The 26,293-nt window shown below is 46.5% G+C and overlaps 1 protein-coding gene across 3 annotated transcripts in view; it reads left to right on the top strand.

The window, feature by feature from the left end:
- Positions 1-26,293, top strand: part of TAF5L (TATA-box binding protein associated factor 5 like) — a 144,181-nt gene that overhangs the window by 84,637 nt on the left and 33,251 nt on the right. For all 3 annotated transcript variants that reach the window (XM_078648837.1, XM_078648835.1, XM_078648836.1), the window contains exons 4-5: positions 19,416-19,520; positions 23,299-24,023. In XM_078648837.1, coding sequence (XP_078504963.1) covers positions 19,416-19,520; positions 23,299-24,023 — 830 coding nt within the window. The remainder of the gene's footprint in view (positions 1-19,415; positions 19,521-23,298; positions 24,024-26,293) is intronic.

Raw genomic sequence — 26,293 nt, 5'->3', positions numbered from 1 at the left:
GACAACCTGGTGGAGGCTCTGGACTCATCGGTCCAGTCCTCCGTAAACAAAGCAATTGAGAACACCGTTCCACAGACCGTTCACCAGGATTTGGCTGCTGCTTTGCGACCGATTTCTAAAAAAAGCAACTTGCGAGCTTCGCCATGGCTATGGCACAGAGTTCCAGAAGAGGAAATCTGAAGCTTCGGCTTCCGGTGGGGGCACAGATGCCGGACAACAATGGCCACATGCTCAAGCCCTGTTTGCGCTGCCCAGCAATGGGGCAGGAGACCACTCCTATTCTGAGGCTAAGGCTAAATGTAAACAAAAGGTGCACATTGACACTGATACTACCACAACTGGCACCGATACGGACACCGATACGGACACCAATACTTCCGAGCAGCCGCCTCCACAGAAAAAGGCGAAAACATCCAGCCCTTTGGTTTCGGAGCTTCCGAATACCCCTTTCACATTCGATCCTACGGATATAATGCACCCCCGGTCCTCGGACTGGACCCCACCTCCGGAGGTCTCTGACTACTTGCACAAGAATCTCCGAAAGAATTTTTCTAGAGAGGTGCGCAACCGACTTCGGTCGGAATGTCCACGTCCGGACATCCCCCGATAAGGTGGCCGAGACGCCCGAAATAGACGCAAGCCTACTCGCGTTCTTAAAAAAATGTTCCAAGGATCCCAAACATGGCCTAGACCGCGCATGGCGTGGATGTCAGGATAAGCTGTTGGACATTGTTGGGCCCTTGGCAAAAATTCTGGAGATGGCTCTTTTGGCCAAGGAGAGCTCTGCTCCTGTGGACCCTGACATACTCGCGGGCTGGACCCAGCGTGCTATATGCCTGTTAGGACACGCCAACTGTAAGATTTCAGCCGAAAGGCTCAAAACGCTGCTCGTCAGGATGGACAGTAACCGCATTAAACTGGCGGACACCGAACCCGGGCCCTTAGTGGGCGGACTTCTCTTTGGAGAGCGCTTCGTTAAAGACGTGTCAAAGTACGTCGGAACTTTTACTTCCTTGGACAAAGCGCAAACTGGAATCAAGAGTTTTTCAGCAGGGTGTTTTTAACAGGGCCGGACGAGGCAGGGGCCGCTCGTCAGGCCGCGGTTTCCAGCAAGGCTCCCAAAGAGGCGGTTTTGGACGTGGCAGAGGGGAGTGGGACTCCAAACGTGGAGGCACTTTCTACCCCTCCCGTCGCAGGTTCAACCGGGAACGTTTCCAGAGCGGCGGCAACAGAGCAAACTTTAAAGCCCAACAATCCTCAGGTGAGTGTTAAAGACCATTCTCATCTACCTTTGGGGGGTCGCACTCAGCATTGTCTTCTGCATTGGCAGAATCTAACTCCGGATGCGTGGGTGTTACAGACTATCATGGGTTTTCACTTGGAGTTTTATTCTCCTCAGTTTCAACCAGAACTTCCTGTGAATCTCCATTTTTCCCTACAAGAACACAATTTTATAGACCAAGAAATCGCAGAGTTGCTGCAGAAACACACGATAGGCCCTTGCAACCAGGGGCCTCACGGCTTTTGCAGCAACATATTTCTAGTACAGAAAAAGGGAGGTGGAAACAGGCTTGTCCTGAACCTGAAGGACTTCAACCAGTTTCTCACTTAAAACTATTTCAAGATGGAAGGCATCCATCGTCTAGCAGATTTGTTGCAGGAGGGAGATTGGCTTGTCAGGTTAGATCTCAAGGACGCCTATTTCTCCGATTTTTCCTCCGCACCGACGTTTCCTCCAATTCCGGTGGAACGGTCAGTGGTATGAATATTTGGCCCTTCCTTTCGGTCTCTTGTCAGCTCCATGGTGTTTCACCAAGGTGATGAAGCCAGTTGTTGCACACATGCGCCAGTGGGGTATGCAATTAATCATTTATCTGGACGACCTCTTACTCATGGCACAGAGTCAGGTCACCCTTCTACAGCATCTGAATCTCACGACTGCGCTCCTGCAGAGCTTGGGGTTTGTGATCAACATTTCCAAGTCAGTCATTTCCTCTACGCAGACAATAGACTTTCTTGGATTCACGATAAACTCTGACAGCTCAGCTGTGCCTCCCCAAGACGAAGTTGAGGGATCTCAAGAAAGAGATACTAGTGTTACTGGGCAGACAGATGGTCTCGCTCAGAGCCATAGCCAGGTTGGTGGCAATTTTGGCGTCCTCAATTCAGGCCATTTTCCCGGGTCCTCTTCATTACAGGGCCTTGCAGCGTCTAAAGATTCAACATATTCAGAAGGGGCTGTCCTACACTGACATCATTCCGTTGTCTCAGGAAGTCAGGACCGAGCTTCAATGGTGGCTGGGCCACATGGATGCGTGGAACGGCAAGGCAATCTTCGGTTCCCAACCAGAGGTGGTTATTGAATCCGACCCCAGCCGCTGGGGCTGGGGCGCGTGCTGTGGAGACATCTCCACAGCCGGAAGATGGTTTCCGCAGGAATTGTCCTTACACATAAATTGTCTGGAACTTCTTGTGGGTTCCTTCGAGATTCGGACATTATCCCCGAAGCAGATATCTTGCTGCATCCTCCTCCGCATGGACAATGTGTCGGCGGTGAGGTATATCAACAAGTTGGGAGGCACGAGATCGGCCCTTCTTGCTGGGATAGCCAAAGATTTTTGGCATTATTGCCTCAATCACCAAATTTCGGTGATTGCGGAATACATCCCGGGCCAGTCCAACCGCGAAGCGGAATGGAATTCCAGACATCTCGGGACCACAGCGACTAGAAGTTGCTGCCCAAGGTCTTTCACTGGTGTCAGGACATTTGGAGTCTGTTTCAGATAGACCTTTTCGCCTCCAGACTCACATGCCAGATTTCTCAGTTCTTCAGCTGGAGGCCGGACCCAATGGCTCTGGTGACCGATGCAGTACACTCTTCACCCATTCCTACTGATCCCGAGAGTCATGACACGGGTGATCAAGCAACGGGCGGAGATGGTCCTGGTGACGCCATGGTGGACGTCCCAACCTTGGTTCCCAAAGTTGCTTCAGTGGAGTTGAGACCTTCCCAGGTTGCTTCCCAAGTCACTACTCCTGGGCCCTCTCAGGGAACCTCATCCGATGATTCTAGAGGGACGCCTCACGCTGATGGCATGGAGGCTTTCAGGCAGCAGTGGCACATGCCAAGAGTTTGGGACAAAGCTTCTGAATTCATCAAGCAAGCTTGGGCCCCTTCAACGTGAAAACGTTATTTGTCGGTCTGGAAAAACTGGGTGGATTGGTGCGTGGAACGGCATTTGGATCCCGTGGGGGCAGAATTATCCCAAGTGCTAAATGTTCTCTCCGACAAAGCTTCAGAGGGCCTTGCGTATCGCTAGGTCAATATTAGATCTGCCATTTCAGCGGGTCAAGAGCTGGTGGACGGGAAGCCTGTTGGCATGCATCCGGTCGTGTGCAAGCTGCTTAAAGGCATTTGTGTCTCCAACCCACCGAAACCCAAATATACGGGTCTGTTGGATGTTTCATTGGTCATTTCCTTATTCAATCGTTGGACCACGAACGATCTCCATTCTAGGAAGCCGATATCTGCCAAGCTAGCTATGTTACTATGTCTGTCGGCGTGCCGACGTTCCTCTGATGTAAGAGCTCTCGACATCACAGGTAGAGTATTTACCCCAGAGGGAGTTTCATTTCATATTACTGGTCGTACCAAGACACTGTCACGACACATTGATTAAAATGCTTTTCCTGATAATGAGAAATGATGTGTGGTACAATGTTTAAAAGTGTATGAGGAATGTACAAAGGCATTCAGACCTCAGGGTTGTTCTCAGCTGTTAAATGCTTTACAGAGACCATACAAGCCGGTGGCGACTGCCACTATTGCCAGATGGCTTTGGTTTATCATGCAAGAAGCTGGTATTGACCTCCAAATGTTTGGAGTGCATTCAGTCAGGGGCTATGGCCTCCAAGTCTTATATGTTGGGTTCGAATATTCAAGATGTCATGCGTTGTGCTAATTGGTCTTCTGAATCGACATTCAAAATGTTTTATTGCAAGCCGGTGGGAGATATTACATCAGTAGTTTTTGGAAAGCGTTAAACTAGCATAATCTGAAGCCTCCGGTCCTGTAATAGAATCAAAAATTTGCTAGCATTCGCTCCAAGAATTTTCAATTCTATTAGGGACACGGAGGCGAGGATTAACCAACCCGGCTTTTATTTATTTATTTATCTGTACTAAACCTTACTTGCCCATGTATGATGTACACGCCTTGTTTTGCAGTGGTTACGGGTTTTTCTTTTCCCTCTGTTTCAGGATCGGATAAGAAGTCTGACTAGACGACTGATGCTCGCAAGAGTTTAAGCTTGAAGGAGTCCTGGTTATTTCTTCCACGTTGGAGTACGTTCTAATCTGTTTTGGTTCATTATTGGACTTTTGTTCCCTGCAAAGAAAGAGGATTATGGGACTGTGCTGACGGCTCTTATGGGCTGTGGAGGAGTGGCTTTGAGAAAGCATCATGGGCAATGTAGTTAATTTGAACTAATTGTATGTTGTTATTGGCTGCTGTGTTTTTGCAGTAAAGAATAGAGAAGCATAATCCTCGCCTCCGTGTCCTTAATAGAATTGAAAATTCTTGGCGTGATTGCTGGTCATAACTGCTTACCATTTCCTGTCTGAGGAACACTCCGGGTTTTACTTTTTTCTGCTATGAGAATAAACTTTACAAATTGGATTGATAGGCGAGTAGAGTTCCCGGAAAGGCAAGATATAATTGTTTGACAACACGGTCTCACCCCATTTTCATTAAAGATGGATTTTAACAATGCTTGCAGCTCCTGACTTAATCTGGGGCAAATGCATACAATATTTAATAATGTTTCATTATGAAAACCACATAATCTGCAACTATATGTTGGCCAATTTTGTAACCATCTTGGAGTTCCATCCTTTTTATTTATTTTATTTTGAGAGTTTTATAGAGCGCGGACAAGACCCTTGCGGGTATTGGAGCGCTTTACAGTAAATGAGCATAATTATAACATACATAACAGATAGGTCAATAAAGTATACATAACACCATAGAGCAAACATAGTGCAAAGCAGAAGGAAACCGAACAGGAGAGACCTGATGAATGAAGGTAATACAATAAAGATAAGTAAGTCAAATCTAAATAACATAATTGAGCAAACAAAAAGCAGAGCAATAAGGTGCAGAGCAAGAGCGAACTGATGAGTCATGGTAACGGCAAATAGATTGATAAGGTTAACTAGTTTGATACCATGTACAGATGTTCTCACAGAATCATAGGTCTGTGTTTAGGTGAATTTTGCCATAAGAATGCCTTTTACTTCCAATTTGAAGGATGCAGTGGAGGGGTTCAATCTTGTTTCCGGGGGGTAAGGGCATTCCATATCCTGGGCGCCATTCCTGAGAAGGATAGTTTGTATGTTTTTTTTTCTTGTTGAATCTTTGTGGCTTCAGTAGGAGGTTTTCCGCACTTCTTGTGGATCTTATCCCTCCCGGATATTGTGAGTTTCTGTGTAAGATAGCTGGCTGCATTGTGATGTATAACCCGATGCGTCCTGCATGCTATTTTCAGGTGCATTCTGGCTTCAAATGGCAGCCAGTTAAGAGATTTAAGGTGGGGAGATGTGGGCCCTTCTTTTCGAGCCAGTGATGAGTCTCGCTGCCGCAGTAGTAGAGGCTCTTAGGGGAGCTGTAGTAGCTTTGGGGAGACCGCATAGCGAGACACTTCCATAGTCCAGCCGAGGTAGAACCAGAGCTTGAACCGCCATCTTGAAGGCATTGGCAGGTAGGAAGGGTTTCAGCTTCCTCAGTATATTAATCTGAAAGTTTTCTCCCTCGTTGCATTACTAATGTGTTTCTGCATATAGAGGTTGCAATCAAGTGTTCTACCCAATGATTTCGCTGAATCTACAATGGTTGGTTCAATGTTTAGTGCTGCAAGGTGTTTGATCCAATCGTGCATTATGGGGACTTAGCAGGTGGGGCAATTAGGAGGAATTCAGTTTTTAACGCATTCAATTTGAGGTGGTTCTCTGTCAGCCATGTTTAGGTGGTCTAAAGAGTAGTGTTAAGCAAATTAATGTCTTCAAGAGTGTTGATCTTAAGGTAGAGTTGGGTATCGTCAGCGTACATGTGAAATTGCACATTGGACGCTTGTAGCAGATCGGTGAGTGGTTCCATGAATAAGTTAAAAAGTGTTGGGGATAGCGAGGACCCTTGTGGTACTGCTAGCATAACTGGAACGGGTTTGGATAGGGTGTTGTTGACCTTGAATTTTTGGGTCCGGTTTTGCAGAAAAGAGGTAAACCAGTTGAGCATTGATCTAGATCATGGGTACTCACAAACTTTCTCTCGGGGCCAAATTTACAGTGTTGTTTGTGTCCGAGGGCCGCACCAGTGGGGGCGGGGTCAGTGGGGGAGTGGGCAGAGCTAAAGCAACAAAAAAACGGTGACCATGAGGTTGAACACAGGTCCCTGCAGCGGACGCCTTCGTCCACTGAGCCACCAGACCGGCATATACACATCTCTCTCTCTCTCTCTCCCTCTATCTCCCTCTTTCTCCCTCTCTCAACCTCTCTCTCCCTCTCTCCCTATTTCTCCCTATTTCTCCTTCTGTCTCACTCAGACAGTCTCAATCTCTCTCACTCCCTGTCTCTCCCTCTCTCTCTCCCCGACTCCCTCTGTCTCACACACTCAGACTGTCTCACTCCCTCTCTCCCTCTGTCTCCCTCTCTCTCCTTCCCTCTCCCTCTGTCTCCCTCTCTCCTTCCCTCTCACTCTGTCTCCCTCTCTCTCCTTCCCTCTCCCTCTGTCTCCCTCTCTCCTTCCCTCTCCCTCGCTGTCTCCCTCTCTCTCCTTCCCTCTCCCTCTGTCTCCTTCCCTCTCCCTCTGTCTCCCTCTCTCTCCTTCCCTCTCCCTCTGTCTCCCTCTCTCCTTCCCTCTCCCCCTCTCCTTCCCTCTCTCCTTCCCTCTCCCTCTGTCTCCCCTCTCCCTCTGTCTCCCTCTCTCCTTCCCTCTCCCTCGCTGTCTCCCTCTCTCTCCTTCCCTCTCCCTCTTTCTCCTTCCCTCTCACTCTCTCTCCCTCCCTCTGTCTGTCACCCTCCTCCCTCCCTCTGTCTGTCACCCTCCTCCCTCTCTCTTGTCTGTCACCCTCCTCCCTCTCTCTTGTCTGTCACCCTCCTCCCTCTCTCTTGTCTGTCACCCTCCTCCCTCCCTCTTGTCTGTCACCCTCCTCCCTCCCTCTTGTCTGTCACCCTCCTTCCTCCCTCGGTCACCCACCTCCTTTCCTCCTCCCTCTGTCTGTTACCCTCCTCTGCCTCCCTCCTCCCTTTCTCTGTCTCCCTCCCTCTCCCTTTCTCTGTCTCCCTCCCTCTCCCTTTCTCTGTCTCCCTCCCTCTCCCTGTCTCCCTCCCTCTCCCTTTCTCTGTCTCCCTCCCTCTCCCTTTCTCTGTCTCCCTCCCTCTCCCTTTCTCTGTCTCCCTCCCTCTCCCTTTCTCTGTCTCCCTCGCCCTCCCTCTGTCGCCCTCCCTCTCCCTTTCTCTTCCCGCCCTCCAACGCTCTCCCTCTGTCTGCCTCCCTTTTCCTCCCTCCATTCCTTCCTTCCTTCGCTCTCCCTCTGTCTGCCTCCCTTTTCCTCCCTCCATTCCTTCCTTCCCTCGCTCTCCCTCTGTCTGCCTCCCTTTTCCTCCCTCCATTCCTTCCTTCCTTCGCTCTCTCTGTCTGCCTCCCTTTTCCTCCCTCCATTCCTTCCTTCCCTCCCTCTCCCTTTCTCTGTCTCCCTCCCTCTCCCTTTCTCTGTCTCCCTCCCTCTCCCTTTCTCTTTCCACGCTCTCCCTCCCTCCCTCGCTCTCCCTCCCTTTTCCTCCCTCCCTCGCTCTCCCTCCTCCCTCCCTCGCTCTCCCTCCTCCCTCCCTCGCTCTCCCTCCTCACTCCCTCGCTCTCCCTCCCTTTTCCTCCCTCCCTCGCTCTCCCTCCCTTTTCCTCCCTCCCTCGCTCTCCCTCTGTCTGCCTCCCTTTTCCTCCCTCCCTCGCTCTCCCTCTGTCTTCCCACCCTCCCACGCTCTCCCTCTGTCTGCCTCCCTCCCTCCATTCCTTCCTTCCCTTGCTCTCCCTGTCTGCCCCCCTTTTCCTCCCTCCATTCCTTCCTTCCCTCGCTCTCCCTCTGTCTGCCTCCCTTTTCCTCCCTCCATTCCTCTGCCTCCCTTTCCCTCCCTCCATTCCTTCCTTCCCTCTGCCTCCCTTTCCCTCCCTCCATTCCTTCCTTCCCTCTGCCTCCCTTTCCCTCTACCTCCCTTTCCCTCCCTCCATTCCTTCCTTCCCTCTGCCTCCTTTTCCCTCCCTCCATTCCTTCCCTCTGCCTCCTTTTCCCTCCCTCACTGGCTCTCCCTCTCTCTCCCTCCCTCCCTCGCTCCCTCTGTCTGCCTCCCTTTCTCTCTCTCCCTCGCTCTCCCTCTGTCTTCCTCCCTCCTTCTGTCTGTCTCCCTTTCCCTCCCTCCCTCTCCTTCTGTCTGCCTCCCTTTCCCTCCGTCGCTCTCCCTCTGTCTGCGTCCCTTTCCCTCCCTCGCTTTCCCCCTGTCTGCGTCCCTTTCCCTCCCTCGCTCTCATTCTAACTGCCTCCTTTTCCCTCCTCTCCCTGTCTGCGTCCCTTTCCCTCCCTCCCTCGCTCTCCCTGTCTCCCTTTCCCTCCCTCGCTCTCCCTGTCTCCCTTTCCCTCCCTCTCCTTCTGTCTGCCTCCCTTTCCCTCCCTCCGTCGCTCTCCCTCTGTCTGCGTCCCTTTCCCTCCCTCGCTTTCCCCCTGTCTGCGTCCCTTTCCCGCCCTCGCTCTCATTCTAAATGCCTCCTTTTCCCTCCTCTCCCTGTCTGCCTCCCTTTCCCTCCCTCCCTCCCTCGCTCTCCCTGTCTCCCTTTCCCTCCCTCCCTCTCCTTCTGTCTGCCTCCCTTTCCCTCCCTCCCTCGCTCTCCCTCTCTCTGCCTCCCTTTCCCTCCCTCCCTCGCTCTCCCTCTCTCTGCCTCCCTTTCCCTCCCTCACTGGCTCTCCCTCTTTTTCCCTCCCTCCCTCGCTCTCCCTCTGTCTGCCTCCCTTTCCCTCCCTCCCTCGCTCTCCTTCTGTCTGCCTCCCTTTCCCTCCTTCTGTCTGCCTCCCTTTCCCTCCCTCGCTCTCCCTCTCCCTCATTTCCCTCCCTCGCTCTCCCTCTGTCTTCCTCCCTTTCCCTCCCTCCTTCTGTCTGTCTCCCTTTCCCTCCCTCCCTCTCCTTCTGTCTGCCTCCCTTTCCGTCGCTCTCCCTCTGTCTGCGTCCCTTTCCCTCCGTTGCTCTCCCTCTGTCTGCGTCCCTTTCCCTCCCTCGCTTTCCCCCTGTCTGCGTCCCTTTCCCGCCCTCGCTCTCATTCTAAATGCCTCCTTTTCCCTCCTCTCCCTGTCTGCCTCCCTTTCCCTCCCTCCCTCGCTCTCCCTGTCTCCCTTTCCCTCCCTCCCTCTCCTTCTGTCTGCCTCCCTTTCCCTCCCTCCCTCGGTCTCCCTTTCCCTCCCTCCCTCTCCTTCTGTCTGCCTCCCTTTCCCTCCCTCCCTCGCTCTCCCTCTCTCTGCCTCCCTTTCCCTCCCTCCCTCGCTCTCCCTCTCTCTGCCTCCCTTTCCCTCCCTCACTGGCTCTCCCTCTTTTTCCCTCCCTCCCTCGCTCTCCCTCTGTCTGCCTCCCTTTCCCTCCCTCCCTCGCTCTCCTTCTGTCTGCCTCCCTTTCCCTCCTTCTGTCTGCCTCCCTTTCCCTCCCTCCCTCGCTCTGTCTCCCTTTCCCTCCCTCGCTCTCCCTCCCTCTCCCTCATTTCCCTCCCTCGCTCTCCCTTTGTCTCCCTCCCTTTCTCTCACTCCTTCTGTCTTCCTCCCTCTACCTCCCTCTTTCACCCTCTTCATCTGTCCCTGCCTGTCTGTGCTCGGGCTGAGACAGCTTCAGGGCACACACAGCTGCACGAGCACTTCACAGGTCTTTAACATACCATTTGTATGTTAGTGAGGCTTTTGTCTTTCACCTCTTAGCGTCCCTGCCCCTGCAGTTCCACTCTGACTATCACGGAATGCCCGGGCCCCCACAGAGCAGCAGAGTCTCGGCCCCCAGTGTTTGCAGACACTGTACTTTTTTTTTTTTTTAACACAGGTAAATTGTCTGCAAGGTCCGCAGGCCGCCGGGGAAGGCTTGCCGGGCCGCTGACGGCCTGCGGGCCGTACTATGAGTACCCATGGAGACCCATTCTGTGGTTCAACAGATCTATCAAGTTCCTGTGTTTGACCGTATTGTATGCTGATGAGAGGTCTAGTAGGATAAGAAGACCTGTTCCATTTTGATCAAGTATTTGTAGTGCATCATCAATGATGTGTCATGGCTGATTCCGTGCTGTGATCTGTTCGGAAGCCGGATTGGTGTTTAAGAAGGTTGAAGTGATCAATGTCAGTTGGTGGTGAACACCTTTTTCCAGAAGTTTGACCAAGGTGGGAATATTGGAGCTAGGGCGGTAGTTGTTTAGGTCCGTGGGGTCAGCTGTGGGTTTCTCAAGGGTGGGAGAGACCTGCCCGACCTTAAGGGAATCAGGGATGCAACCTTGTAGGAGTGAACTGTTGATGATTTTGGTCCAGAGAGGAAGAAGCAATGGGGTAAAGTTTTTTTTTTTTTTTTTTTTTTTTTTTTTTTTTTTTTTTTTTTTACAGGTTTTATTGACTGAAGGCACAGGAAAACATGTGCACTGCTCTGTAAGCCAGAAGCCAATGCCAGAATCATAGTAACATTGTCTACTTCAGTAGTTTACATACGTGAATACTTAAACTGTAAAGGAACAACTTTACCCCCCACCCGCCCTACCCACCCCCCTAAGTGTTGCAGCTTGCTCAACCCACACAGAGTGTAAAACACAGACCGTATCAGCCATGTACATTAAACACAGTCCAACCATCCTACCCGACAGTTCAAATGGAGGGCAGTGAGGCAGCGTCTTCCGGCGGTGGGTCCAGCTCCAGGCCCCGATAATCCGCCCACCGTTTCCAAATCTTAAAATGTTTCAGAGGGCAACCCCTGGCCATAAAAATGGGCAACTCAAGCCCCATGCAGAAGTCTAGTCCATTTTTCCAGGCCACCATAGGCGGAGCCTTCGATGCCTTCCATGCTTGTGCAATGTCTCGTTTCGCCAGCGTCAGCCCCAGCAATAAGTGGCGTTTGTAACTGTTGCCCCCTATTCCAGCCAGAACATGGAGCAATGCCAATCGAGGGTCCCTCTGAAGTTCCCAGGCCAGGACATCCCTCAAACAGCGGAAGACCCCATTCCAGAATTGCTGCAGCGCCCCACCGTCCCAAACCGTGTGAAGTAATGTGCCCTCTGCGCTCCCACATCGTAGACAGTCTGGAGACGCTACCATGCCTGCCTCCATAAGCGTTGCCTAGTGTAGTACGTGCGGTGGAGGTACCGAAACTGAATAAGGCGCAGGCGCATGGAGATAGCCGCCCCCCTGGGACTCTCTAGGGCCTCCACCCAATCTTCCTCGTCTAGGTCCCCAACATCCCGCTCCCACGCAGTTTTAAGCCGCTGCAGGTCAGAGGAGCAGTGCCGTACAAGAGTTTGATAGATGCGGGACACCTTCTTATCTGGCAATTCCCCCATGAATAGTTTGGCTTCCAACGGACTGAAGTCAGGGATGTGGTCCACCCCAGCTATATAGGGCAGTAACGCGCGACGAAACTGGAGGTATTTATAAAACTGGATACGGGGCATCGCAAATTCTTGCCGCAGGGTGTCAAACGACTTGAGGACGCTGTCGGACATAACAATGGGGTAAGTTCTTTAACCGCATTTGTGGGGAGAGGGTCAGTGAGGTGATTGGCAGGCTTCAGGGCACTGAGAAACTTGTCTATCGTCTTCAGGATAGGTGTAAAAGGATGACCATACCGCGTTGTTTTTTAAAACAAACTTTGACGGGATTTGTTGTGCTGCACTTGTGGGTCGAGGGAGGTTTTGGTGTGAGGACAAGAATGCGAAATTAGATCATTGAGGAGATCTTTCTTGATCTCAGTCTTTAGATTAAAGAAAGTAGAGAATTAGTCACACATGGGTTGTGGATGAGTTTGGTCTTGTGGACATTGAGGTGCGTCCTTAGATTGTGTTTTAATTAATTCAAAACATTTTTGGGTCGATTTCTTGCTTGGTCAAGTTGATGGCTGAAGAAGTCTGCATTAGCGCGCTTCATCGTCGTTAGTAAGCATTTCTCTCTTTTTAGAGTCATGAGGAGCTTGGCGGATGGGACCGATCTCCAGTTGCATTCAGCAGTTCTGAGTGAACGTCTATCCTCGTTAAGAGGACCATTAAACCAGGGTTTAGAGTCTTTCGTGGAAACTCTTTAGTTGAAGGGGAGCAAATTCGTTAATTATCGAGGTCATAAAGTTGAGGTAATGGTTGGTGAGATCATGTACCTTGGAAGAACCAGTAGGGGGCAAAAGTAGATTGTGGCTGGAAGCGGGTAACGTATTTGGGTTGAGTTTTTTTCCAGTCTCTTTTCCATACTTTAGATTTTGTGGATTGAGCAGAGTTGAGTTTAACTGTTTCATTGATAAAGAAGGTGATGATGTGATGGTCTGACCAATCACAGGGGAGGATCGACTCCTGGTGCGTGGAATCGCTCTTAGAGATTATTAAGTCCAGAGTTGCGCCTTTATTGTGTGTAGGGCTGTTGCAAATTTGCTTGAGGTCTAGGACATTGAGGAAGTTTTTGAGACTATTGACCACCGTATCGTTGAGGTAATTCCAGTGGAAGTTGAAGTCACCCATGAAAATGTGGGTGTTTTGTTGTCCGGTGTAAGTTGTGACCATGTCCATGAGGTGTTCTGTGAAGATGAGGTTGTCACCAGGTAGATGATAGATGGTGTGTAATGTACAGACAGGTTTGTCATTACTGTTAATGTCAAGGCATATGTATTCACAAGAGGGGAGTGCAGGGGATATGGCTCTGTTTACGGTGATGTTGCTCGGGTGTATGCATGCAATTCCTCCTCCTGTCTTACCACTCCTGTCCAGCCTGATGTCATAGTTAGGGGGTACTAGGATGTCGATGAGAGGCAAGGAGGATTCTGTAAGCCATGTTTCAATAAGAATTATCAGGTCCAGATCAGTAGAGATAATGAGGTCCGCTATGTCAGTTGCCTCTTTAGAGGCCGATCTGCAGTTGAGGATTGTGTATTCAAGCCGGCGAGGGAAGTGGTGTAGTCCTGCGTGATTGTGACTCTACTAAGATTGTTGTCGATGATTCCTCTATTGTTATGGGTGGAGGGCCTAAGAGGGTTGGAGGGGATAGAAGGGATGGGCATGTGTGTGAGTGAAACGGAAATCGCAATGGAGGATTCGTAGGAGAGGAGAAGAGAGCGAAGACCGTTCTCCGAAAAAGGGTTGGTAGAACGCATTGAACGGGATGATAGATTCCGGGAGGGTATTGAGTTCCAGCTGGGAACATTGTTTGGGGGTGCTAGGGAGGTGGATTGGGGGCTTGCTAGGTATACAGGTTCTGTAGGATCTGGAGAGCCCTGGTTGTTTTGATAGCATGACTTTAAAAGCGTGGATATCCTCTTTGATTAAGTGAAGTGTGGACATGATCTCATCTAATCTAGTGTTCGGATGTGGTAATGATTCGGGTGGGAGGCGGTGCCATGGGTGTGTGTGTGTGTGTGTGTGTGTGTCTGCTGTGTGGGCTAGTTGGGTGTATGGACTGGTACAGGAGTGAGTGAGTTAGTAAGCGCAGTTGTGTGTGTGTGTGTGGGCGGAATGTTGATGTGGGTGGCTGAGTAGTGGGTTTGGCATGCTGGTGGGCAGATGTGTGAAGTGTGATTGGTAGCGGTGAGAGTTCAGAAGGTGGACTGTTGTCTGAAAGGTCATGGGGTGACTCGTAAAGGGCAGGCGACTGAGCTGTGGGGGACTGGCTGGCATGGGTGGAGTCCTTGATAGGCGTGTTATTGCGAATAGGGGAAGAGGTAAGGGGAGAGATGATTAGGGGAGTGTTATGTTAGAGGGGTGGGGAGCTATGGTGGTTCCCTAATTGGGTTCCATTGCTATTGGAGGTGCGGATGTAGACTCGGTCTTGCTGGATAAGGATTGACTGGACTGGGAGGAGTCCGAATTGGGTGCGTTATTGAGAGGAGGGGGATGAGGTTGAGGGAGAGATTAAGGAATGGGTTCTGTGAGCAGGGGGATGAGCTATGTTCATTCCTGGAGTGGGTTCAGTTACTGTTGGGGGTGTATGTAGTTTCGGTCATGCTGGGTGGGGATAGGTTGAACTGGGAGGAGTCAGTTTTGGGTGTGGTATTGTGAGGGGGATGGGGTAGGGGGCGAGATGATGAGGGGAGCGGTTGTGTAGGAGGGGTGAGGAGCTATGGTTGTGCCCTGAGTGGTTTCAGTAGCTATGGGGGGTGCGGATGTAGTCTCGGCCATGTTAGGTGGAAGGGGTGTGCGATGTTTCGGTGAGGTGCCGCTAGGTGTATCGGTGGGAGTGGTCTTCAGGGTAGTCTGGGTAGAAGAAGTGATTGGATTCAGTGCCCATAGTGGTCGAGGGAGTGGATTGCGGAGGAAGACGATGGCGGTTAGAGAGGTAGCACCTCGGTAATGGTGGTGGTGGTGGATTGGGAGGCAGCTTGCGGATTATCAACTTGTTCTTTAATAATGGGGAAGATGTTATCCAGGAGATTTAAACTATGGTCCGTGGATTGGATGAGGATAGTACCGTTGTTGTAGATAGTGATGGTTGCTGTTGCTTGGAAGAGTTGGGATGGGGCAATAGAAATAGCTAGATCATGTGCCGATTTTCTCGTGGAAGAAACAGTAAATGTGGTTAGGAGTGCTTTCCTCCATTGTGCTCTCCGTTTCGTGTGGAAAATGTCAATGGTTGTGTGCCCGTTGCCTGGGGAGAAGTAGGGATCAGCGAAGAGAGTTCCAGGGTGTGATTTGGTAAAATTGTGTTTAAATCGTTTGGCTGTTTTTTTATTATTATTATTATTTATTTATTTATTTATTTATTTATTTTTAGGCCGGGGGTATAGATGATGATGATGATGTATGTGTGAGTGCCTGTGAGTTCCGTGGTATGTGGGCAGATAGGTGCGGAGAAGAGGGCGCCAGAGAGAGTGAGAATAGCTGGGACCCAGGAGGATTGCGAGGAGTCCAGAGAGAGGAATGGGGGAAGAGGGAGGTTTAGGTGGGTTGAAGTCAGTTACTGCGAAAGTGAATAATTCTAAAGGGCTAGGGGAACAGGGGGTAGGATCGAAGATGCCATGAAAAATGCCCCCAGGGCGTCGGGCAGGTGGAGGGGTCGGAGTGTTGTAGGCAAAGGGTGAAGAAAAGGTGGTACAGGGCAAAGAAAGAGAGGAGGGAGATGCGTTGGGTAGGTGGCTGAATGTGGTGTAAGTTTAGGAAATCTGAATAGATAGGAAGGGGGCGGTGGTCGACTAAGAGCTAAGGTAACCATGGCCTTGGGCACTGAGAGGAAGACTGGCTAAGATGGCCGACTCCTTAGTAGGGAAATACTTAAGCAGGTAGGTAGTCCTCCGTTTCCATTACTTAGGGGAAGCTAGTGTAGTCCTACTTTAGTGTTCATTCTATTGTAGGGAGGGCTATGGTAGAGCAAAGTCCTATTTTTCTGTTCATGAACCAAAACAGTCTATGGTCCTATTTCGAATATGAAGACGTTCACAGGAAGTGATTGATGAAAAGGAGAATTGCCAAAGGGATGGTGGGGGAGATCCCTTGCACTACGAACTATCGGCCATTTTGGGCAAGAGATACCTGTGTCAAAAATGATTACTAATAAGACTTTTAAAAATAAGAGTAAAAATATTCATAATCCATTACATGTATTTACAGATACCTCGATCCTGAAGAAATGACTGAGGTTGTTTCTGGAGTAGGCTCGTTTGTTTGTCTTGCAACGTCGGGACCCTTTGAAGCGTGAGGGGATCTGTTTTCATGTGCTCGAGGAGGCTTTCCCTATTCTTAATGTTCTTTTGGGGTGAGCCATCCAGTGAAAACAAACGTATTATCCGCGTTATTATGAGATACTCCACAGGGGGGCGGGGTCGCCCAAACGATCCGCGATGTTACGTTTCAGTGGGGCTCCGGTGCAATGGTTTCGTTGCTGTTGATGTGGGCGGGGAACGTTGACTCTCCGTGATAACCGGACGCTACCTCCTGGTGTAGCCGGGGTGTGATTGATTCAGCCCCATAGTGAGCAGGCAGTCCGAAACATCGCGGTACAGGGCAGGGTAAACTGTCAACCTGCATTATGTGCTTCTATGGTGGTGCAGGGAGAATTCGCCCTCATCACGGGTGAAGTGCTTCAGTAGCAACCTGGGTGCGTCGCTATCGCGCCACAAGAATCTTGCGGCTGCCACAGTCCAGGGAGCCCGAAGTCGCGTCTCAAGGGTTCCGGGGACAAGCTGCGACCGCGACAAAGAGGTCCAGCTGCCCCGTACAGGAGACCGCTGTCCTGGCAAACCCGTCCTGCCATCTTCTGGTCTGGGGGCAGGCTGTGGCTGCGACACGGAGGTCCAGCCGCCCTGTTACGGAGTCAGTCGTCCCGGTGATTAAAAACGATTTTGAATAGGAGATGTGGATGTGGCTTCACTCCGTAAAATGAATTAATGACCTACCAGGCATGTTTGTGGGTTTTTGGGGGGGGGGGGGGGGTTTGTTTTTTGCAACCTCCTCCATATCCAATATGGTTGAGAAGAAATTTGCCGATTGGTTTAAAATCTATGTAAATGCGTTTTTATTTCTATCCATTTGTTCAAAAGGCAGGGACTTAGGTGTTTAGACATCCCGTTAGATAAGATCTCGAAGCGCTTGCATGCTTCTATTTTGTTACTTCCTGCCAGCACTGATTTGCTGCACTGCACAGACCCATCAAGCACCATCGCTAACCCACTAGAAAGGACACACTGGTTGTCTATGCAAAAAGAGCTTATTTATAAGGTGTGGCTCATTACCACCCTGGCAACTTCCAAGACTGATGGTTTTCCTCAAGTATCGAAAAACTTCTGTTGTGCTTGCTCACTAACACCACCTACTTAAGTGTATTAGTAACCCCTCAACAACCAGCAAAACAAATGTGAAACGAGCTCACACCAAACACATGGAAGATGACCTTTTACAAAATAACAGAACTCCAATATATGTCCTGCGTTTCCAAAGGACGGAACCACCTCATTTCTGCATAAAACTCTTCATAGGGGAATTCATGAAAAAATCCAAAACTGATCTCCTAAAGACCTTTGTAGGAAAACAGTATATGCAGAAATCCACGTTACAAGACCAAAAAGTATTCACAAATGTTCACTCTTTTGAATAAATGCATGACCAACAGAGGAAGCAATTGTGTCCCGCTGCGATCACCTGGAACTGTTCTTAAAGGGAAAGATTATAACTTGAAAACTGGGGATCACAGCTTTCCAGCAGTATCTCTCCTCTTCCAAACACCTCCCTGTGAGCGCGGTACACTGGACAGTTTAGTGCCAACAGTGAAACGATAAATAGTAGAAGACTTACATTTCTTCAATATCCAAAAATAATGTTTTTCATTAACCAGTTGCCATTCTTCATGTATCTGAAAGAGCAAGAGGGAAAACAGGTTTAATGATCTTTTCGGCGGGAGTCCAGGTCATACCTTTGTGGCTATGCGCCTTGTCAGTAGACTCTATATTCCCTGTTGCTTAGTGAAAGCACCAAATAAGGATGTCGCAACCCTCTTGGCCAGAGCAGAAGAATTTCTGTTCCAATGACTGAGTAAGAACGGGAGTAGTAGTGAAGCTGCAAGTGCAGCAGCTTTCCCTGTGCTGGTTTCTTTGATATGCCGTTCCCCTCAACAGGGCCCAATCGCTTGCACTGTTGAGGGAAAGGTCACATCAATAGCACCCGACGTGTTAATAAATTGGGAGGGAAGGTTGATCATTCATTTTTGTATCCATGTCATTTCAGCAAACGATTTAGTTTTCTTTTAAGACCGTTACCTAAAAAGTCCAAGATATTGACCGTAAATGCCAACAAACTACGCCAAACACTTATTGCACTTATAGTAAGTTTACTGTTCTGGTTGACCAAACAGATAACCCATTGTAGCAAGTGCATTTCTCACAGACCATCTGTTAATAATAGTACAACTCTTCAACCCCAACCCTGGAGCAATTTGATAGTGAAACAAAAAAACACGAGAGAGGCAGATGAGCTTTGGTGGTGTCAATGTCTCTTTGTTTTGATTTTTAGAGGAGAGTGTGACTGCACACTGTCTGCCTTCCATAGCATCTTGATTTGATTCCTCGTGAAAATAGTTTATGAAATATGACAAATATATGAATAGTGCTTTCTTTCTTTTTTCAGCCTCTAGCTGCAAAACTTAACATTGATTAAGCAGCAGTCGTTCTTCTGAACAGAATTTTGGCCCAGTGTACCAAAGAATATTGTGTTTGCAAACCCTATGATTAGCAAAATTACCAGGCTTGCAACCACAAAATGGCTTGTTTATATGTTTCAGATAAAGCCTTTCTGAATCACAAAATGGGATTACGACTAATTTTGAATTTTAAATAGGAGTGGAACTGAAAAGGGGATTCACAATGCTGTGTATGAGTGGTTTGCAAGTTACTCACTCCTTAAAGCAAATTGTAACCCATTTACAAGGGGGAGCAATCCCCGTTGCAACAGCTACCCCTTTGAAAGTTCTCAGATAACCTCTGGGTGCTTAAGTAATACTCGTGAGGCAGATCGCTCTGCAACTGGAGATTTTGTGATATGACCTATTAGTACATAGGTCGCATCACAAAATTGGAGACTCTTTGCAAAAAGTTTGGTGCACAAATTGCGATCACTTTTTGTAATACATCTAAAGTACATCGGGCCCCTTTATCCTAATTCATGTGAGAATAATTGTAATGTCACCACAATTACTCTAGGTGCTACATTGGCATTATCATTAGAACAGATGTACTTTGTGCAAGCAGCATTGCACATTTTCTTATGTCAACCTTTCAACATTCATAATTTTCTCCTTGGAACAGTTAACTTTCTCTGCATGAAAGGCCAGTTTTTCCTAGTGTGGAAACAAATTTTATCCCACGTACTGATTTATTGAAGAGCATTAGGCAACTCGACTATCTTGTCTGAATCCGCCTTTGAATAGAATGGAGTTTTGCAGCTATAATCATTTTACTGTTTATTGCTATGTGATAACTGATTACATTTAGCAAGCTCATAAAGATAAGTTTGATGTATTGGATGCATTTCAAAGAAGTGCAGAATCTTAAGAAAAAGGTTGTGTGCTGTTTAACAAAACAAACACTTTTTCAGCACAGTTGGTTGTTTGTTGGAGATTTCTCATCTGCACCATAAATATTACAACAACAATGTCCCACCTATTAATTGTATTATCTTCATCTGACAGTACAAGCTGAGTCAAGTTGTGCCAACATTGTGTCCTCTTCACCTTGCCAGGCTGACCCTCAGCAGTATGAAATCCAGTTTTCAAAATTGCGAAATTTTCTTTCAGGTAAGGAATAAGAGGGAGTGGTGCAAGATAAAGTACTTCACACTGCTTACAAATTTGTTATTAAGAACTTGAGTGTGGTTTGTAAGCTAGGTCTAATGTCTTGGGATTGTAGCAAATTAAATGAATACATTATTTTAATTTGAGTCCAGTGCCAATGGTGTATATTATAGATGATACCATGCACTATACCAGTTCATATCCAGCATTATCTTAAGGAGTGTCGAAAAATAATTTGGCCTGATTGAATGCTCTAGTTTTGTTTTCAATTCAAACTTGTTAAGTTCTTTAAATATCTCATTTTTTCCAGCATTATTTTTGATTGACATTTCCATGCATCCATTCTCAGTATGATTGTTTAGTAAAAACCTATGCAGCTTTTCTGTGCCTGCAACCAAAACCCAAAGCTTCCAAGTGACTTAACCGAGCATCCTCTTAGTAAACCTATCTTCGATCGCAGTAAATAAGCTGAGCGTTAAGTCATTTCCTTTTGAACTATAGATGTTTTTGAAGCATACTTAATTTTTGTGTATATTCAAGGTATCTTACTTTGTTAAGATTTCGTATTTGTGTGTTGGCCTTTTAATTGGTGTACACAAGGTTACAATTTCTTTAATAATTTAATGAAAATAGAGTACTTTTCAGGAAAACTTTAGCTTATAACAGTCACAATGACAATGTTTTTTCATAAAGCTGATCGAGGCAGGTTTAATGGAAACCTAAAGGTTATTTTCACCCTCAGTAATTAAAATAAGTGAAATAATTGCAGTCATAAGTAAATAAGCAAGCTATAGGTTCTTTTTTTAAATTTCTGCTGAACAGGTGATTGATTGTAAAAGAAAATCTTACAAGTCTCTTATTTTAATAGTCCATTCTTGTAACTTTGGTCTTATTTTGAATTATGTCCATTCTGTACTTCCAAATCAACTTACTAAAAAGGGGAGACCGTTTCATCAGGTGGTAATAGAACCAATACAACTGAGATTTACTGCAAAGCCCTAGGCTCCAAAAAGGATAAGCTTTACATCCATCCAAAATGTTCCACCTGCTTATAGTGACATCTAAGTGTCACGTAGTACTATTGATCCAAAAAAGTAAGTTGTCTAAAAAGTAATGTTTAGTACAGAATTGTAAGAAAATGAATGCTGTAGCATGATAAATGACACTTACTGTATATATATTCTGGATTTATTTAGTGCAGAGAGTAATATTGCTTACAATCTAGTTCAAGATTTCATATTGCTACCATTGCTCCATACCTGATTAAGCCCAACAATTTTTCATGGAAACATTGTTAAAGTTTTAGTCAGCTTGCATCACAGCCTAATGTATTAATTTTGGTGCATAGATGTGCTTTACTCAACTGGCCAAATGCTCTTCAATAACCAACCAAGCATCGGTACATGTTTTTTGCTGCCCTGTTGAATTCTCTTAGATGCCAGATGGCATATTGCCACAATATTATCAATGGAGCAGGATTGCAATCTAAAATAGTTCTTCTGTTGGCAAATGTAACTTTTCTTTAATCCTATCCAATAAATAACTCTACACTAATTTAGCGAATACCTTAATTTTCAGTACAAAAGTGAGATCATTTTAAATGAGTGCATGTTTTAGACCTTTTCTTAAAGATCATCTCTAGAGTACAAGGAGGTAAAGATTACCTCAGTTTCATGGCAAACTTGATACAATAGAAGTTCGTAAATTGCCAATAAGTTATGATTTTTCTTTTAAAGTTAGGATTTAACCTTCAGTATAGCTATCTTTAGACATTTTAATCTGCAGTTCATAAATGTTTACGAATTGGATTAATCTTAAAATATAATTTAGCATAATATAGTTTGTGCCGACACTCATTTGAATGAAATGTTTTTTCTTTCTTTTTTCTCTTTCTTGGGTCTTTCTCTTTCATGTCTTGCTCTATTTCTTATGCCTTTCTTTTTTTTCCCCTTATAGGTAAGAGTCTGATAGGCAGTGGAAGAACAAATTACTTTTTTAGGCTTGTTAGCGGAAACCGGATTTTACTTAAATTATGTGTATGTCATAGTTACTTATAGGGACTTTCAGCCACATGTCACCCATTTGTCTGTGGTTCTATCATTCACATTTTTCTCTATCCCACTCAAACATGCATCAAGGAGCAATGTGTCTGTCTACTTCAGCCATTGGCTAACTTCACTATGAGTCACAGCATGCTGCCCTTTCACAATGAGCATATCCAGACACACAGTAGTTATTTTCAGTACCAGGAAGTACAATGATAATGTGTGCTTTTTAAAAATCCCAAAACCTTTGCAGCTTCCTAAACAAGAGTTTCGCAAATACCATAACAAAACATGAATTTCCTCAAGGCTGGCAGACAACGCCAGACGTATTGCAGGTGTGTGGAATTCTTGTTGCCCGAATCCCAGGACATAATGTTTGGGGTTAAGGACAACAAGTATTCATGTTTATTTTGTTCTCAGGACAACTAGGCCCAACTCCCTTTTGCACAAACCCTTTGACTGCTAGTTCACAGTACCACATTATGGACCTGTGAAAGAGCATTGTCTGCAGTTAATGTAAGATTTATATCCATAGGTACATGCCATTCAAACTTGTATTTATGGTACCACACTACAAATGTCCTACGGTCTTATATGATAAATGTATCACACTTCGCGCTGCCGCCCTGCCTCAGTAGCAAACCTACTTGTAGCAAGGGCAGTCTTAAATCTCCAGAACTTAGGCCGTACTGCCCCACCCACCTCTCTGGGCACAAAGCCAACAATTCTCAAGCCCCGATGAGAGACCTAAGGTCAATAGAATATCCATGGAACGATCAGCAAGTTGGTCTCATCCAACGGAGGTTGAAACATTCTCGTGCTAATCTTTTTTGTAGCATAGATTATGTTGGTGGGGAGGCCTAGTGAGAGCAGTTGCGAATTCGTGAGTCAGATTCCTTTGGTGCCAAAATGCCAAGAAGTGAAAAAGCTTTGGCAAAGCCAATAGGTCTGGCATTGCCTGGCAGTCTTTTGGCTTTGTCAATTCTTCTTTTTTTTTTTTTTTTTTTGGTGGTGGGGTGGGGGGGTATTTTTGCAAAACTTTATTGTTGGTGAAACTGTTGTGCCCTTGTCAAAGTTAACAATTTTTATTTTTATTCTGAAAGAAGGATAAAGTGTTTGGTTTATAAAAACACACGTTGCATTGGTAGTCGCAGAATGTGCTCCTTGTCAAAGGTCCGAATGCTGTCACTCATAGTGAAGTTAGCCAATGGCTGAAGTGGGCTGACCTGCTGCCTCGTGCTGTATGATTTAGTGTGAGATAACACAGACCAATTAATGAAGAGGTCTGGATAAAAGCCCCCCGTCAGTAATTGTACATATAATTTGTGTACAATTAAAAAAAGCTTGGCTATTGACCCACACATGAATGTTTAATGTTACAACCTCTTCGAGCTACATAAATAACACAGAGCCTGTGCATGTAGCAATGAATGGCAGTCTCAGCCCAACATAGAACGTGGCAGCTCATATAATTATGTTAACGTCTTTTTATTTCCCCTTTCAATTATACAAATAATATCAGATTTCTAATAAACTGAGTGCTGAACCTTCATTTGAACTTTTTTTGAGGCTGGTCTCTGCCACTGTCCTAAAGTTTTTTGTTTTTTTTGTACCAAGTGAGTTTTAGACCAAAGCAGAAAAAGGTTTATTGAATCGAGACATTCTAAAGGGTTGAGAAGAAGCTCTTATTTGCCATTTTTTCCCATAATTCCAATGTGCTTTGTGCTTTTTCACAGATTCAGACTCTCAATACAGCCATGAAGTGATGCCTATTCTGTATCCGCTGTTTGTTTACCTCCATCTTGACATGGTTCAAAATGGCCTGAAAAGCTCACTGGACAGTTTCTACAGTCGTTTTCATGGAATGTTTGTTCAAAATATCAGTCAGAAGGATATTATTGATCAGCTGCAGACCACTCTCACTCTACAAGACATCTTATCAAATTTAAAACTCCAGGAATTTCTTGACAACAAGTACATCATCTGCCTCCAGGAGGACAGCTACAACTTTCTTCTACGCTATCTCCAAAGTGACAACAACGCTGCTTTATGCAAAATTCTCACTTCCCACATCCACCTGGATGTTCAGCCAGCCAAGAGATCAGACTACCAGCTGTATGTTGGTGGCACTGCTGTGAAGAACGAGATCAATGGCATGGAATCATCAGAAATGCCCTCAACAATTCTGCAGAATGAAGCTGCACTTGATTTGCTGCAGGACAGCATCAAGAAAGTTAAAGATGGGCCACCCTCACTTACAACTGTTTGTTTCTATGCATTTTATCACACAGAGCAGCTGTTAACCACAGCAGAAATCTCTACAGACAATAAGCTGCTTGCAGCCGGTTTTGACAACTCCTCTGTGAAGCTATGGAGCCTAAGATCCAGAAAGTTAAAGTCTGAGCCCCATGTAGTTGACGTATCCCATATCCATCTGGCTCCTGATGTCCTAGATAATGAGGTGAGTTGATATTAAGTTTGCCTTTAAGATTGTGTGAATTTGATACGTACGGAACCCAAATCTCCCTTAGTAAATATTGATTAACTCCATCTATATCCCCAAAAGGAAGAGGGGTCTCGGGTGGGTCTGCCTTTGCAAATACTTAACGCTGTGTCTATTGGAGGCTGTTTTTGTAAAGAAGTAAACCATTTTAGCACATTGTCTGGCATCCCTTCTTAAATGGCATACCTGGGCTTCATTAACTTGGAGTCTTGTTTAGAATGGTTTTAAATATAGTAGGTTGTAGGTCTAATTGTACCGTACAACCTGGCATGTTGGGGAAACACAATGTGGAGTTGTGGTGAGAGTAAAGTTGCAATTGGATTTTGGTTTCTGTGAAATTAAGGCTGTTTCCTATGTAAAATGTATATCCAGTTAAAATGTATGTGTAAAAGTGTTGATTGTAATGTGTAATAAAAATGAAACTTTCCTTGTGGTCTCTGTTGCACTGCGAGAAATAGGGCAAGGACACAGAGTTGGGAGCAGAGAAAGGATCCTGGCAGGGGCACAGTGGGTATCCGATTTGAAAAGAGAAATAATAAATGGGCACCCTAAGTAGTTTTTCATTCTGTTTTCCCTCCTTCCCAACAATTTGGCAATGCTTTTCGGAGCAGGTAGGAGTTAAAAAGAATCTTTAAAAGGAAGACTATTTAAAAGAATTTGGAGCTTCCATGTACATGGGTCCCTCTGTAGGCTTAACCCCTTATAAATGAGTCCTCATCCACTGCTTAGTTCCCTTTGTTTTTTACTCCTGATGGGCAGCTTCTGAGGATCAGGTTCTCCAGTGCAGGTGGTAAGTAACTCGTGTCCCTATTGGTAAGGTCACCGCCCTATTCTGGGATCATCTGCTATTCGTTTAAATGTGGGAAACTATGGGCACAGGCACTTGCAAATATCTCTCAGAGGAAAGGCTACAATGCGTTCTCCTGTTCACACCTGACTCAGTCTAAAAGTTCTGCAGTTGCTTCTGCTTTATATTCCCCCTTGAGGAATGTAGTATCCTAGAGCTGATCAGGCTTTCTGGACACATCCATCAAAGGCGTAAATGGACCTTTTGATGAAACTCATTCTGTCAGTTGAGTTCATTTTTCTCTAGAATTTTCTTAGCAGGCCATTGTTATCTGGTGGCAGTGCTTCAGTGCCATAGCTCTCACAACCATGTCCCTACTTTCATTCTGGAGAAATCTTACTTGCAGAAACCTGTTAAGAAGAATGGTTCTCGGCAAGACTTTTTTCCCATATTTTTTCCAAATTGTCCTTTCCAGGATGTCGGAACTGTTCAATTGAATGCCCGTTTTAGGTCTCGCCTACGCAGAGTGCATGTGCTGCATAGGAGGACCTTTAGCAGTTGCTCTGCTCATTTTGGAAGCACATACTCGTGCTTGTGGCGGCATCCACCTTGTGAGAGCACGCAGGGACGCGCCACAAGCACAAGTATGTGCTTCCAAAAAGAGCAGACTGCGCGCGCAAGCTCGCACCACCGCGTACACACACACATGCCTGCGGCGATCCTGCCTCTCTCACCCCCATTCCATCTGGTGCATATTGTCTATCTACCCTTTCTTTCACTTTTGTATTTTATGTTTTCTGTTTTTTTTTGTTTCTTTACTTTCTCTTTCAAGTAGCTCTGGCTAGTGTTATTCCACTGCCCGGGAGTCCATATCACAGTTGCTTGCCCTACTTCTGGGCAAAGGCCGTGCATGACTAAAGGCGATTAGTTTTACAGTGTGCACAATTGGAAGCAGTGACAATAGATCGAGATAAAATTGGACCCATTGAAGCCTAAATGTAATTTTTTTTTCTTCATGCAGTTGATTCTACATCAGTGGCAGTGTTGTTCTCTTAGCGAACATTCTGAAACTCCAAAACATTACATTTCAATGATTTAAACAGGACTTATGTTTGCCATGTTAGTGGCACATCTGGGAGTACAAATGGGAAGTAACAAAGTTGTAAAACGTGACCGTTAAAAAAGTAACTATCCCGCTTTCTGCCTTCGCCTTTTCCCTGTTTTTTTTATATTTCCTATTTACCTTGTTAAGTAAATTGAAACTGTAACTTCCGACTTGCAAAGTATTCTGGTTAGATGTTGGGTATCCGAGCACATGTGCAACACGCCGGTTGTCTTATCATAGTAGCTTTAAATGAGTATTTCTGGCATTCTACAATGGTTGCTTTTGCCTCCATGTGCTCTCCAGTGTGGACTCCCAGCACTTCAGTGGGTGACGAAC

Source organism: Lissotriton helveticus, chromosome 6 (genome assembly GCF_964261635.1).
Source record: "Lissotriton helveticus chromosome 6, aLisHel1.1, whole genome shotgun sequence".
Classification (NCBI taxonomy): domain Eukaryota; kingdom Metazoa; phylum Chordata; class Amphibia; order Caudata; family Salamandridae; genus Lissotriton; species Lissotriton helveticus.
Note: the sequence above shows the minus strand (reverse complement) of the source record. Positions and strands in the feature narration are given on the sequence as shown.